We start from the raw sequence: 12,159 nt of genomic DNA on the forward strand, positions 1-12,159 counted from the left end.
CTGATGATAACACTTGTTGTAGAAGCTGACAGAGAGAGTCTAACTCGTACTTTCCAGGTGAAATGATAGAAGAAATAAATCAAAATAATAATGTTTGAGGGTCAAGCTTTCATAGTGCTAACACTTTCCCTTTCCTAGCTAACTCTGGGTGTCTCTTTTCACCTCTGGCAGACTCTAATGACTCTCATGCATATGTAATGTAAGCCTCACTTTTATGGTGAGCCACCTTCCTCAAGGTCCATTCAGTTCTGGTTAGAGTTCATTACGGTACGGGGCAAATAATTCAGCCTGGAATAATATAGGCAGCAAATTATCATATATAAAATGATTCTTTGTCATGTCGGCAGCAGCAGAATGTCCTACCTGGAAGGTCACAACCCAGTATCTCCACTCTCATCCCGATCCCTGCTGGAGACCACCTCTCTGGATACAGTCTGATGTATTGGGCCACAACCTCCTCACAATGACGCAGCTCTGGGGTGTCGTAGTGTGTGTTCCCCTCAAAAATCTGTGCAAAACACACAAATACAAAAGTGCAGGGTCATCGCGCTGGTATGGGGGATGTTACTGAACTAGTGTTGTATACAGTGCAAACACATAAACATATAATATTCTCCATCTATGCATTACCTTGGGCAGGTTAGACTTGGTGTCCATGATGAAATTCCAATCTTTTCCATTCAGGCTGTATGCCACTTTGTACTTCCTGACAAATGCTCGGTTATCTGTGGTTGCTCCACTTCCTGTATCTCCTCCCCTCGCTCCCTGGGTGATTACCCCACGCACCGTCTTAGGAACACCTAGGTCCACCTGTAGAGTTTAGATTAATTTACGATGATTAAAGCACAAAAATACTTATATGTATTTGCAGCTGTGTCATCTATACTAATGTAAGGGATTAATAATGTGTGGAAAATTAATTTAACAATGGCTCATTTTGTTAAAATATCACACATTGCAACAAGAAACAATAGAGAAACATAGATCTGGATCTATTGGTGATCCTTATATGGGAATTAATGGTATAGATGTAAGATCATCTCGTACCTGAAGCCACTCCTCTCCAGCTAGAGGTTGTGGAGGAGCCGGGAACCAGCCAGAGCGACTGGCCACCAGACGGGCAGTCCCAGGGTTCCAGTCCATGTCCCTGCTGGAGGAGGCTGAGATCTGGGCATCGGGTAGCAGGCCGGACAGCAGGCCCTGCAAGTTTGAGCACGGGGCATCTGGAATGGGAAGCCGAGAGGGCAGAGATTACTTTAACCTTCACCTCAGGAGGGCTGATGGAGAAGTTTCAGCCATGACCTAACAAACACTCACACTGTTACAAATACTCCCACCTGGGAGCTGTTAAGCTTCACCACAGGACTGGACACTAAGCATTAAGAGTTTAGACTGGAACAAATAGGAGAGGGTGAGGTGAGAGACAGGGAGGGGGCGGAAAGGAAAAGATATGTGTGGAGCAGCACTGCCTGTTCATGTTCACTAAGGCTGCTATTACTGAGATAAAAGCATGTGTTAAGTCTGCTATTGAATGGGCACACTTCCCTAATTTGCATTCACGCACTTCACATCTCACACAAATACTTAATACATTGTCAGTTGTATTGTATCAATAGCTTGGTTGCTAACAGTGCTGCACACATACACTGACTGAGGCACAGTTGCAAGTACATGTAAAAGCACCTGGAAATGAAACTTAGATATGGATGGGCAAGTAGCATTGAAAGTAGCTTGCTGAGGGAGTATGTGAGAGGGGAAATGAGGATTAAGGGGATAAGAAAGGTATAATACAAGGAGTCGGGAGGCAGAGAAGTAGAGAGCGGAAAGAGAGGAGAGAAAAAAAAGAGACTTGGAGCTGAAGATGACGGCTTGGGGAAACTGGGAGGAGAGCAAGATGTTGGGATGAGACTCCTACAGCGAGAAACAGTGGGAAAGGGAAGAATAGAGGGAGGTGGATGAGCACGGAGGGTGGTAGTGGGAGAGAGCTTCAGGAAGATGACACAGAGGAAGAGAGAAAGGGCAGGAGGAAGGGAGATGGGGAGATGTTAGTTGTGCTGACGGTTTAAGAGAACACAGATCAAAGTTTCATGCTGTTATGTCACTGCAAACGCAGGAGATGTAAATAATGAATAAAAGGCACAGGAAGTGTGTGTGTGTATATGTGTGCCGGTGGGTGGTGTCTGTGTACATTTCAAAGGGTGTGCCTGCTTTTGAGGTCATCTGCTATATTTAGAAACCGACTGTGTGTGGATGTACCTGTACTGTAAGAGCTAATAGTTATTTCAATAGCAGCTGTTGAGGCTGAGGCGAATCTCAGTTTCTGATGTAAGAGTGAATGGGGAGCCATAAATCATTGATCGTTACTCATTTCTCGATATAGAAGAGCTCACAGAGCAAAGAGGACACATCAAAAAAATATCTAAAAACATGAGAGGAAAAAGAGGCGGCGTTGGGGGAGTTAGAGACGGAAAGCGAGCACAGAGTAGAAGTGAGGTAGTGCTGATGAGAGAGAGAGACACAGAAAGGGAAGAAGCAGAGAGGGAAATGACACTGGTGCAGCGTCTGGAAGGAAGAATAGAGTAAAACTTTCCTTTAATTAGCCTGAGGCTTTCCATGTTTAAAAGATAGCAGGGGGAGTATGGGAGAGAACCTAAACACACATCTATGTGTGTGCCAGTGTGCATGTTCGTTCCTGGTTTTTATGGTTTAGGGAGTTCTTTTTTTTAATGTCTTTAAGGTTGATCTTTTTTTAAGCAATTATATTTAGTGTTCAAAATATTTTTTCATGGTAAGACAATGGAAAAGACAAACCACAACATCCCTAAATAACTGAAGTGGAAAAAAGTGACTGAGTAACTTTCTCCTCTGCCTCATCGTTTCTGCTGAATTGTCTTTGAACAAGAAACTGAGCGCAGAAAAGTGTTGTTGTTTTGGGGGAATCTAACTGTATGAGTGGGAAGCAGGTTGATGGTGGTAAAGTCAAATTTCTTTAGGGCATCAAAAAAAAAATGTTATAAAAATCTAACCTCGTAACATACATACGCCCACACACACACACATACCTGTAATTTGGCATCCGTAGAGCTCGAAGCGCAGGGCGATGCCGTTCCTCCATGTCTGTGGACGGATGCGAACAAACCGAGCCAAGACTGGCTGTGGGACGCGGTTCAGAACTACCTCAGCTGGGTCTGTGTTGGCATGGAAAGTCTGGTCAAACAAAGACAAAGAGATGATAAATTAAAGGAGATGAACTGTATATGCCCGTATGAGTGCTTGCATTGTCTTATCTCTCTTTTTCTCCTACACACACACACACACACACACACACACACACACACACACACACACACACACACACACACACACACACACACACACACACCACACACACACACACACACACACACACACACACACACTACCTCTTGCTCTAACACCCACCCACAGTGCACAGTTTCGCTTGGCTACACACACAGTGGCAGGCCGGACAAAGCAGAGACAACCCAAACACGGATCCAATGTCACCAGCCCAGCTGTCGATGCGTTTTGGGGTCAAAGGTTCGGCGCTGGGAGTCTGGGAAAGCCCGACGATAGATGAGGGTTTCTCTCTCTCTCTCTCTGTCTCTCCTTCATGTTCACGCACATACACTGCTCACTCATCCAACAACTCCCATACACCTCTATGCTGGTGGTCATAGGAAACTGTGGGAGACGTGACCTGACATGACCAAACATGATTGGCCATCAGGCGCAGGAAGTCTCTCCAGGTGGGCAGGATGTGAGTGAAATTCACTTCCTGAGGCATCCGCCCAAAAAGCATCAACATTAACTTCTTCTTTATGAACACTCCCTTCCTTCCAATTGCTCTTAAGCGGCAGGGAGGGGCAGCAGGGGGTCAGAGGGCAAATGTAACGCGGGTGGTCAAGTTACGTCCTGTTTTGGGCAGAAAAGCATCTCGTGATGCTTGAGGGCGTTGGATGGGGACACTCAATGACAGACATGAGTCTTCCTTTCTATCTTTTTGTGGAAAACATGTTTCCTCAAAACCATAAACCTCCAGTTTGTAATTACGAATGACTTCCTTTTCCTGCAACACTTCCTCTTCTCTCTCTACCTTTGGTCACAACATCCGTTCATTTCAATACCTCAATTTTCTCTTTCAATATGTTCTTCAAAACCATACAGTTGATATCTCTCAACACCTCCTCTCTCACCTCCTGTGTGCCTCTCTTCTCTTTTTGGTGTCTACTAACTGAAACCATACACAAAGACACAGGAAACCTCAGGAACCCACACAGACAAACACACACACACACACACACACACACACACACACACACACACACACACACACACACACACACACACACACACACACACACACACACACACACACACACACACACACACACGCACACACACATATCCTTCACACTCAGATAAGAAGAGGAAGCGTCTTTTAACTGACTGTTAAGTGTCATTCACTCTATCTGGCTGTGGTCGAGTGTGCAGGATATCAGCAAAACCGCACCAATTAACATCACAGCCACACAACACAGTGAAAAGATGGAAAGACAACTGCTACAAGCAGTTGAATTAAAGATTAAAGCCATCTTTCTAAAAATAAAAGATCTCAACATGATTTTTTCTTTTACTCTAATCCAAGCACGGGATGATCAAACCTACTGCCGTAGCTTAAGAATGTGATACACTCTTGTTTTGATAATATTATTTTTCAGAAATGATACATGGTCTGGTTTCAGTTAGAGTTTGAAAATATTACTCTGCCATATTGATGTAAAGTGACCTATTTGTAAAATTCCCTGTCTGGCATACACCTCAAAATGACATGATATTCCAGAAATTCCATAACCAGTGGGAATATGACTGATACGACTTCAAAATCCTACTCGAGGGGTTTATTTGATTTTGGGCATGGCCTGATTTAATCAAGTGGAGATGACAATGGCAATACAAAGCAGTGTGTGTGTTTGAACAGATAAGAGGGCTATCTCTATCTCTATCTCTGCTGTATCTGCTGCTGGATTGAGGATCGACAGCCGTTATGTTTACTTAAGAGGCCAAACAGTGGATGTGGGCTCTTATGGGGGTTATGTAAACACCCACACATGCTCACACAAAGACAAGCGTATGATGGAAGCTTTGCCTCATATACAACCGAACCATCTTTACCACTCCCAGATAATTCTTGCTGTGAAACAAAGAGCTGCCGGGAGGAAAGACAGAGCAGACACTGAAAAACAGAAAATGACTACGGGGAGGAATAGTCCTCAGAAGAATAGTTAAAAACAGATGAAGACAGGGGCGGAGGAGCATGTGAGAGCAAGGAGAGAAAAAGGAAAGGTTGAATGGAGGGCAGCAGATATCACTTAATGAGGAATACGAACAGCGGAATGTGGGAGAGGACCTGGGGAGTGGTAGTGAACAACGAATAGATTCATCGCTGAGACAGGAAATCTGAGTATTTATCTCATAATGTGGCCAAAAAGCTAAATGTAATAGCATTTATCAGTCTTAAAATAAATTACTGTCTGCATTTAAAGTTGACTGCAAAAATATCATCGGACACTTTAAATTTTTGCTTGATGTTCAGAAATCTTGTGATAAATTGTGCTAAAACATAATTGATATCGACATGACACGATCATATCCATAAATAGTCTTAAAAGTGGGTGGTTCGTTTTTGTCTGCTAAAACTTCCCAGAAACATCTTGTTCCAGCATACAACATGCCCACCATGACTAAAAGGCCATTAGCTGGTGCATTACAACACTGCCAGCTGCCTTTTTTTTTTCATCTTTGGATAAAAGCAGGGAATATATGGTCGACATTACTGACACAAAAAGAACAATTTGTTCAATAAGAATCAGCTCTCGAGAGGCTTTTTCCATTTTTCTTTTGGGATGTGAAAGGAGAGAGAATAAGACTCAGATAGTAGAAAGAGTAAGAGAAAGATCCACAGACAATGAGATGTTGTCAGTTGGCTCATAGCCTCCTCTGCCCCCTCCACTTCCTCTCATCTATTGTCAGGGTACCTGAGGGGTCACTCATTTAACGCCCGATCTATTACTTTTAAGGTTAAAGGTCAATGGCCTTAGGAAACAGATGGCTGGTCACTGACCGACTTGTCGGTAACACAGTTACTCTTTGACTATGAAGCTGCTTTAATGGCTTAATAATTTCCTCCAGTTGTTGTTATTGTGTAGAAGTTGAAGTGTTGTGGCATTTGCAAGGGCAAAACTCTCTATAATCTGCCTGGCGACTGGTGTGTTTTTTTCCCCATCTTTTGTAAGTGTCTATGCGACTCTAACCCTCACGTGATGTGCAGGCGAGGTGGGCTGAATAATTAACGTTGTCATGTTGTGTCTCCTGGTGTGGAGAGTCATGAAAATATAACGAAGCCTCCCTCATAGTCTGAAGCCCCGCATACACACACATAGCAGTATACGACGGTCAGACGTGTTTGTGTGGACATTGGCGGGACGCAGGCACCATGGGTATTTAACTATTGATGACTTCTCTGTAGAACAAGGTCACTGTGAAAGATGTATGTGTGCTACAGTAAACAGCCTTTCTACAGATATAAAGCTCTGGACCAGCAAATAGACAGTAACAAGAAGCTACTATGAATCCTAAACAGACTAAATTTTTTGCAGTTTTTCCATTGTTGAGCAAAGAATATTGGTTCTCTGGAAAATGAGGCGTGGATAGATGTATGCCCCGTAGCGTGATTCATTTACCATCTCCATCTTTCTCTCCCTATTCTGTGTTTTTGGCACATGTCTCCTTTCTCTGCCAGTGTTTTCCTTCAAGCTGATGGCACCGCTGGGAGATGTGGTGAGCTCTGCGTAAGACATTATTCGTTTCCTGGACGTTTTTTCATCCCTGTGTTGTTCCCTCGATCCCAGTCTCTTTCTCTGTCCATTACACTTCTCATCCTCCTCTTCTTGCTCTAGTTACTCCCTCTGTCTCTATCTGTCTTTCTCGCTATTACCTCCTCCCATCTTTGCTTCAGACATTCACCCCTCTAGTCTCTCTTCCTCGTTCCTGGTATGAAGATGTTGACAGTAGGAACTGGTTCCAGCTGGCCGCTCTCCACTACTGGCTCTAAGAGGGAGTAGCAGTGTGTGGTGTGTGGTGTGTGTGTGTGTGTGTGTGTGTGTGTGTGTGTGTGTGTGTGTGTGTGTGTGTGTGTGTGCGGGCGGGCTACGGTTGAAGCAGTGATCCTTTGAAATGGTCTGACACCACCTTATGTCGAAGTCTTTGTACCGATGTTGCCAGATGTGTCGGACCCTGTTTGTGAGCATGTGTGTGTGTGCATATGCAGAATCATGTTTCTATCATGTATTAGCTTGAAGAATGACTGAGTGAACAAAAGAGCTTGCATGTATGTGTGTGTGTGTGTGTGTGTGTGTGTGTGTGTGTGTGTGTGTGTGTGTGTGTGTGTGTGTGTGTATGTGTGTGTGTGTGTGTGTGTGTGTGTGTATGTCTCTATGTTGGTGTGTGACACAGTGTGATGGAGGAGCAGGGTGAAATGCTGTGTGGGCTTTTTCCCCCTCTCTCCCAGGTTACTTTGAGTGTGTGTGTGTGTGTGTGTGTGTGTGTGTGTGTGTGTGTGTGTGTGTGTGTGTGTGTGTTTGTGTGTGTGTGTGTGTGTGTGTGTGTGTGTGTGTGTGTGTGTGTGTGTGTTGGACAGATTTAGCACAACCTCACAATGGTTTTCAACAACACAATGCTTGGTTAGCACTGGGGCTGATGGGATTTTCCTCACAGACACATGGTAGTGTGTGTGTCTTAAATGTTAATTTGTTTGGGCGCATATGTGTGTTTATTGCTACAAAAATACTCTGTGTGATTGTGAGTGTGTATGTGTGTGTGTGTGTGTGACAGAGAGTGAGAGAGAAATAGATATGCAATTCTAAAGTGTGCTAGCGTCTCATCAAGTAATGAGGTGCATATGTGAGTAGTGTGATTTAGAATTAACAAGTCACATGGGTGTCAAACTGAAAATGTGTCGGCATGCACAAAATTAGTCAAAAACACACACACACACACACACACACACACACACACACACACACACACACACACACACACACACACACACACACACACACACACACACACACACACAAAGCCTGTTTGCTAGTGTGACTGAAGTGATTGCAATCTGCAGAGCTGGTGTTTTTCTCTTCCTACAGCACTTTTCCTACAGCACAATAAAGCGCTATTTCCCCACAAAGCTTTTGCTTCTTCTGCCTCTCTCTTTCACTGTGTGTCTCCCTCTCTTTCTGTCTATAATCTTTATTGGCATTAAATCCTTCGATCTTTGTTAACACAGCAAACAAGGCCACCGATCTTGACAATAAATGGCAATGTGGTCTCTCCCAATAACAAACACACTGCCAAGCCAATCCTTTTATTCATGGGTGATTCATATGATGCACAGATACACTCATGGCTCATCCTTGCGCAAACACACACATATTGTGCACTGACGACCCACACACACACACTCATCCAAAGCTACATTAGCTTCAAGCTCACTGTTAAATGACAATTAGAAGAACCAAATCCTAGTCATTACGGGACCCCCTGACGAGAACTGAGCTTCAACCACTTAAGGGCTCTTTGGTGGGCTTAGTATGGGCTAACTGGGAGTTTGTATGACATGACTGGTGGATTAGCAGTCACGGAAGATTCAACAGCAGCCCGCGGGGACCAGAGGAGAACCTGGCTGATGAAAAGAATGAAAGTATAGCAAACTCTTTTAATCTGGGCACTATAAAAGAACACCAGGCTGAAATCATGAGTGCAAATTGTATTGTCAGCATGTGATTTGTCAAAAATGAATCATCCCTGAATCCCATCTTTGCTCATCTGTGGTCAGCAGAAGTACAAAGAGAAAGTTTTATCCAACCTAATCTAAGATGCATTACACATCAGAGAGAGCGAACGCACAATAAATCCTTGTGGATTTTAAGCAGAACTTGAGAGTCTTACCACGCATGAAGTGTTTTAACTGTCTTTATCATCATGAAAAACAGATGGTATACTTAATCTGTCCGTGTAGATAATGTTATGTCCCATTAGTAAGCCGTATTTTGTGGTTTCAGATTGGTTTTGAGGAATATTCCCAAACTCTTTGGTTGCTTAAGTTAATACTGAGTTCAGTGTAGACTTGGCTACGGCATTGTATACTTTCTACTGCAACAGTCATTCCAAGCTTTTTTCCTGAGAAACCAACCCCAAGAAAAAAACTAGAGCAAAAACCAGCTACCTTTTAATCGATCTTTCATCATCCAACTGGACTTCTAAAAGCCGAAACATCAACAATTAAAAAATGACAGTGACCACTCTAAGCACAAGAAATATCTCTCGCAAATGTATGTCGATGCATCTGTCTGAGTCCATGTCTGAAAGTGAACAGTTTTTTTCCTGCTCAGACAGATTAGTGGACTCAGATTACACGGGTGCAGATGGGCACACACATCATATACATATGCGCACACATGCACAGACCTCCAGACAGAGAGATCATCCAGAGGTTATTTAAAGGGGGGGATCTGTGGATTTTATCTGTGTGTGTGTATGCATGGAAGGTGTGGGGGGTTTCTGACAGGTTCTAATAAATTGCGCAGATGTTGACTTTTTAAGTCAAATCCACATTCTGCTCAATAATCTCCACATCAAATACCCCCCACCGGCCCCACCCAAACCAATCACTGGAACACACAGAAGGGGGCCCACAGTGGTTGTGGTTAAGTGTGTGTGTGGATTAACCCCCTCCTACACACACTCACACCCCCACCCTTGCCACTCTCTATTTTTCTGCTTGAAATCCACAGTGACCTTAACCCAGATATGAGGGGCAGTGTTCGAATCCCCCAGAGAAAGGCTTACTGTCGGTCTCACCGTGACAACAACAACTACCTGCACTGTATATCTATTCATGCACAAGCATTTTCATGACCCCCCGCTCCCTACACACGTGTAAAAACACACATAAACAAGCAAGGATGGACATACGACGCTAAATCGAAGCACTGTGAGAGCACACGTGCTCAGTCTGCTCCGTTAACTCCATGGATTGCACAACATCAGGTGTACGTGTGTTTGTGTGTGCTGGTGTGAGAGAGATGATGAATAGCTAGCCCAGATAAGGGCACATAGAGGACTCTATTGTTCTTGTTTGTCAGCTCCTCTCTCTATCTCTATTGCTTCCTCCCTCCCATCACCTCTTTCGCTGCCTCACGACTAGGGTCATGACTCAGGTTCATAAACAGTCCTGGAATGGGAAAGACTCCTTCAGGAATGCTGCATCCACTGATATGCCTCCTGAACGCACACAACAGCCTCTTTTATTGGAGAATATATCATGATCGTAGTATAAAGGTTAAAGAAAGGGGAACTTGTGGTTACAAGTTCAAATCCTCGTTGGGGAGAGTGTGTTTTTTAAAGCTTGATTAGATTATGTTAATCTCATTGTAGGTTTGGGGTTTCCATGTGCAATAAAACCTTACCTTGTGGTTTTTGCCGTGCCGGTAGACCATCCAGTCCTCCCCGTTGGTGCTGACCTCCAGTTTGAAAGTGGTGACGTAGTAAGACTTTTGTGTCTCTTTGGAAATGGCCCCCTGTGTCGCGATGCCCGTCAAAACCTTCAGAAACTGAAGGTCAACCTGGAAAAACGAGCAAAAAATAAATGATTTAAAATTCGATTGAAGATGTACTTTATTATAAACTGAATAGAAAAGAGGAACTGAACTACAGGGTTGTGTAGATTCCAGGAGGGATTTATGATGCTCAGCGCTGATGTAGATAACAGAGACAAACCAGCTGCTGTGTCTATCTGTCACACAGACAGCAGGGGATGGACACTGACTGTGGGCCTATTGCCGTGGAAGCCTAGGTGGTGTGTCTGCTTGTGTGTGTGTGTGCATTGTCGTGTGTAAGGGGAGGAAAGCTGGAGGCAAAGATCAATGGCGTAGTGTTCGAATGCATTCCTGAAGAGCACCTTCATCAATCAAGGGCTTCTCAGCACTCTCCTAGGTGCTCGTGTGTGTCTACGTATGCATGCATACGCGCGTGTGTCTGAGACAGGAAAAGATTGAGAGCACAGAAGCACTTCCTTATCATCAGTTCACAGTTCCTCCATTTCCTCTCCTCATGTGTGTGTGTCCTCACTGTATACGAGATGATGGTGAACTGCACATCTTCTCCTTCATGCTAGTATCACTAAGATGAATTCTCTACATTCACCGTGCTCGGAAACTGAAAGCAGATCTCTATGGAGGTGTGTTTAATCTTATTTACAACTACCATTATTGAAATTTTCATATCTGAAATGTGTGTGATTTTGCTGGTTGATACTTGAAAATAATGTCTCTTTAGATAAATGAACACAGAAATGATCATGGTATTTAAATCACCTATTTTCAATTGCTGGCTGCTAATTCGCACAGTGATTATTGTGTATAAAGGTCATGAAAGCTTGTATTTATTGCTCCACCTGAGTTTAAGAAAATGCAACTACTTTGGCAGGAAACCCTGGCAGAAACATGTAATCTCTGAGAAGTGCAGCACAAAAAAAACTCTTTTACGTCTGACCACTGACCTGTATGTACTCCTTGTTGCTGTCCTCTGAGGGTGTCCAGGCATTGTCATCATTGTTGAGGCGAGCCTGCCGTGGCAACCAGCGGTTGTCGTAGAAAGACGTGGAAGCGCTGATCTGATCGTCGCTGATCTTCCCCGACTCCATACCGAGTGCCATGCTGCAGTGGAACGCTGGAGGGAGAAAGAGAAAAAAGAGGTGGATGAAGGAGAGAAAGTGTGAATTGCTTTTTTGTGGATGGAGCTTTAAAGTGGAGATGGGTCATAAGCTGTATTAGAGGGAAAAGAATTATATATGCACTGGAAAAAGGAGACATAAGGAAGAAAAGTTGACAGAAGGAGGATTATTTTAAAGAGGCTGAAAGAAGATCTAAGTAGCATATTTTGGAGCTTGAAGACAGAGACGAAAAGGTAAATCCAGACAGAGAAAGGGCAGAAGGATACAGAAAGCAGTCCAAAAGGTGAGCAGAGGTAAATTGAGGTGAAGTTCATTTATATTCTAAAAGAAAATAGTCCACCTCTGAGAAA

General features: G+C 43.8%; 1 protein-coding gene across 1 annotated transcript in view; it reads right to left on the reverse strand.

Moving 5' to 3' along the window:
- The window catches only part of nrp2a (neuropilin 2a), a 62,468-nt gene that overhangs the window by 20,062 nt on the left and 30,247 nt on the right, over positions 1–12,159 (reverse strand). The window contains exons 6-11 of the mRNA XM_062414443.1: positions 11,636–11,805; positions 10,545–10,700; positions 3,063–3,207; positions 1,048–1,223; positions 631–810; positions 364–508 (exon numbers count right to left, since the gene is read on the reverse strand). Coding sequence (XP_062270427.1) covers positions 364–508; positions 631–810; positions 1,048–1,223; positions 3,063–3,207; positions 10,545–10,700; positions 11,636–11,805 — 972 coding nt within the window. The remainder of the gene's footprint in view (positions 1–363; positions 509–630; positions 811–1,047; positions 1,224–3,062; positions 3,208–10,544; positions 10,701–11,635; positions 11,806–12,159) is intronic.

Source organism: Scomber scombrus, chromosome 24, assembly GCF_963691925.1.
Source record: "Scomber scombrus chromosome 24, fScoSco1.1, whole genome shotgun sequence".
In the NCBI taxonomy this organism is placed as follows: domain Eukaryota; kingdom Metazoa; phylum Chordata; class Actinopteri; order Scombriformes; family Scombridae; genus Scomber; species Scomber scombrus.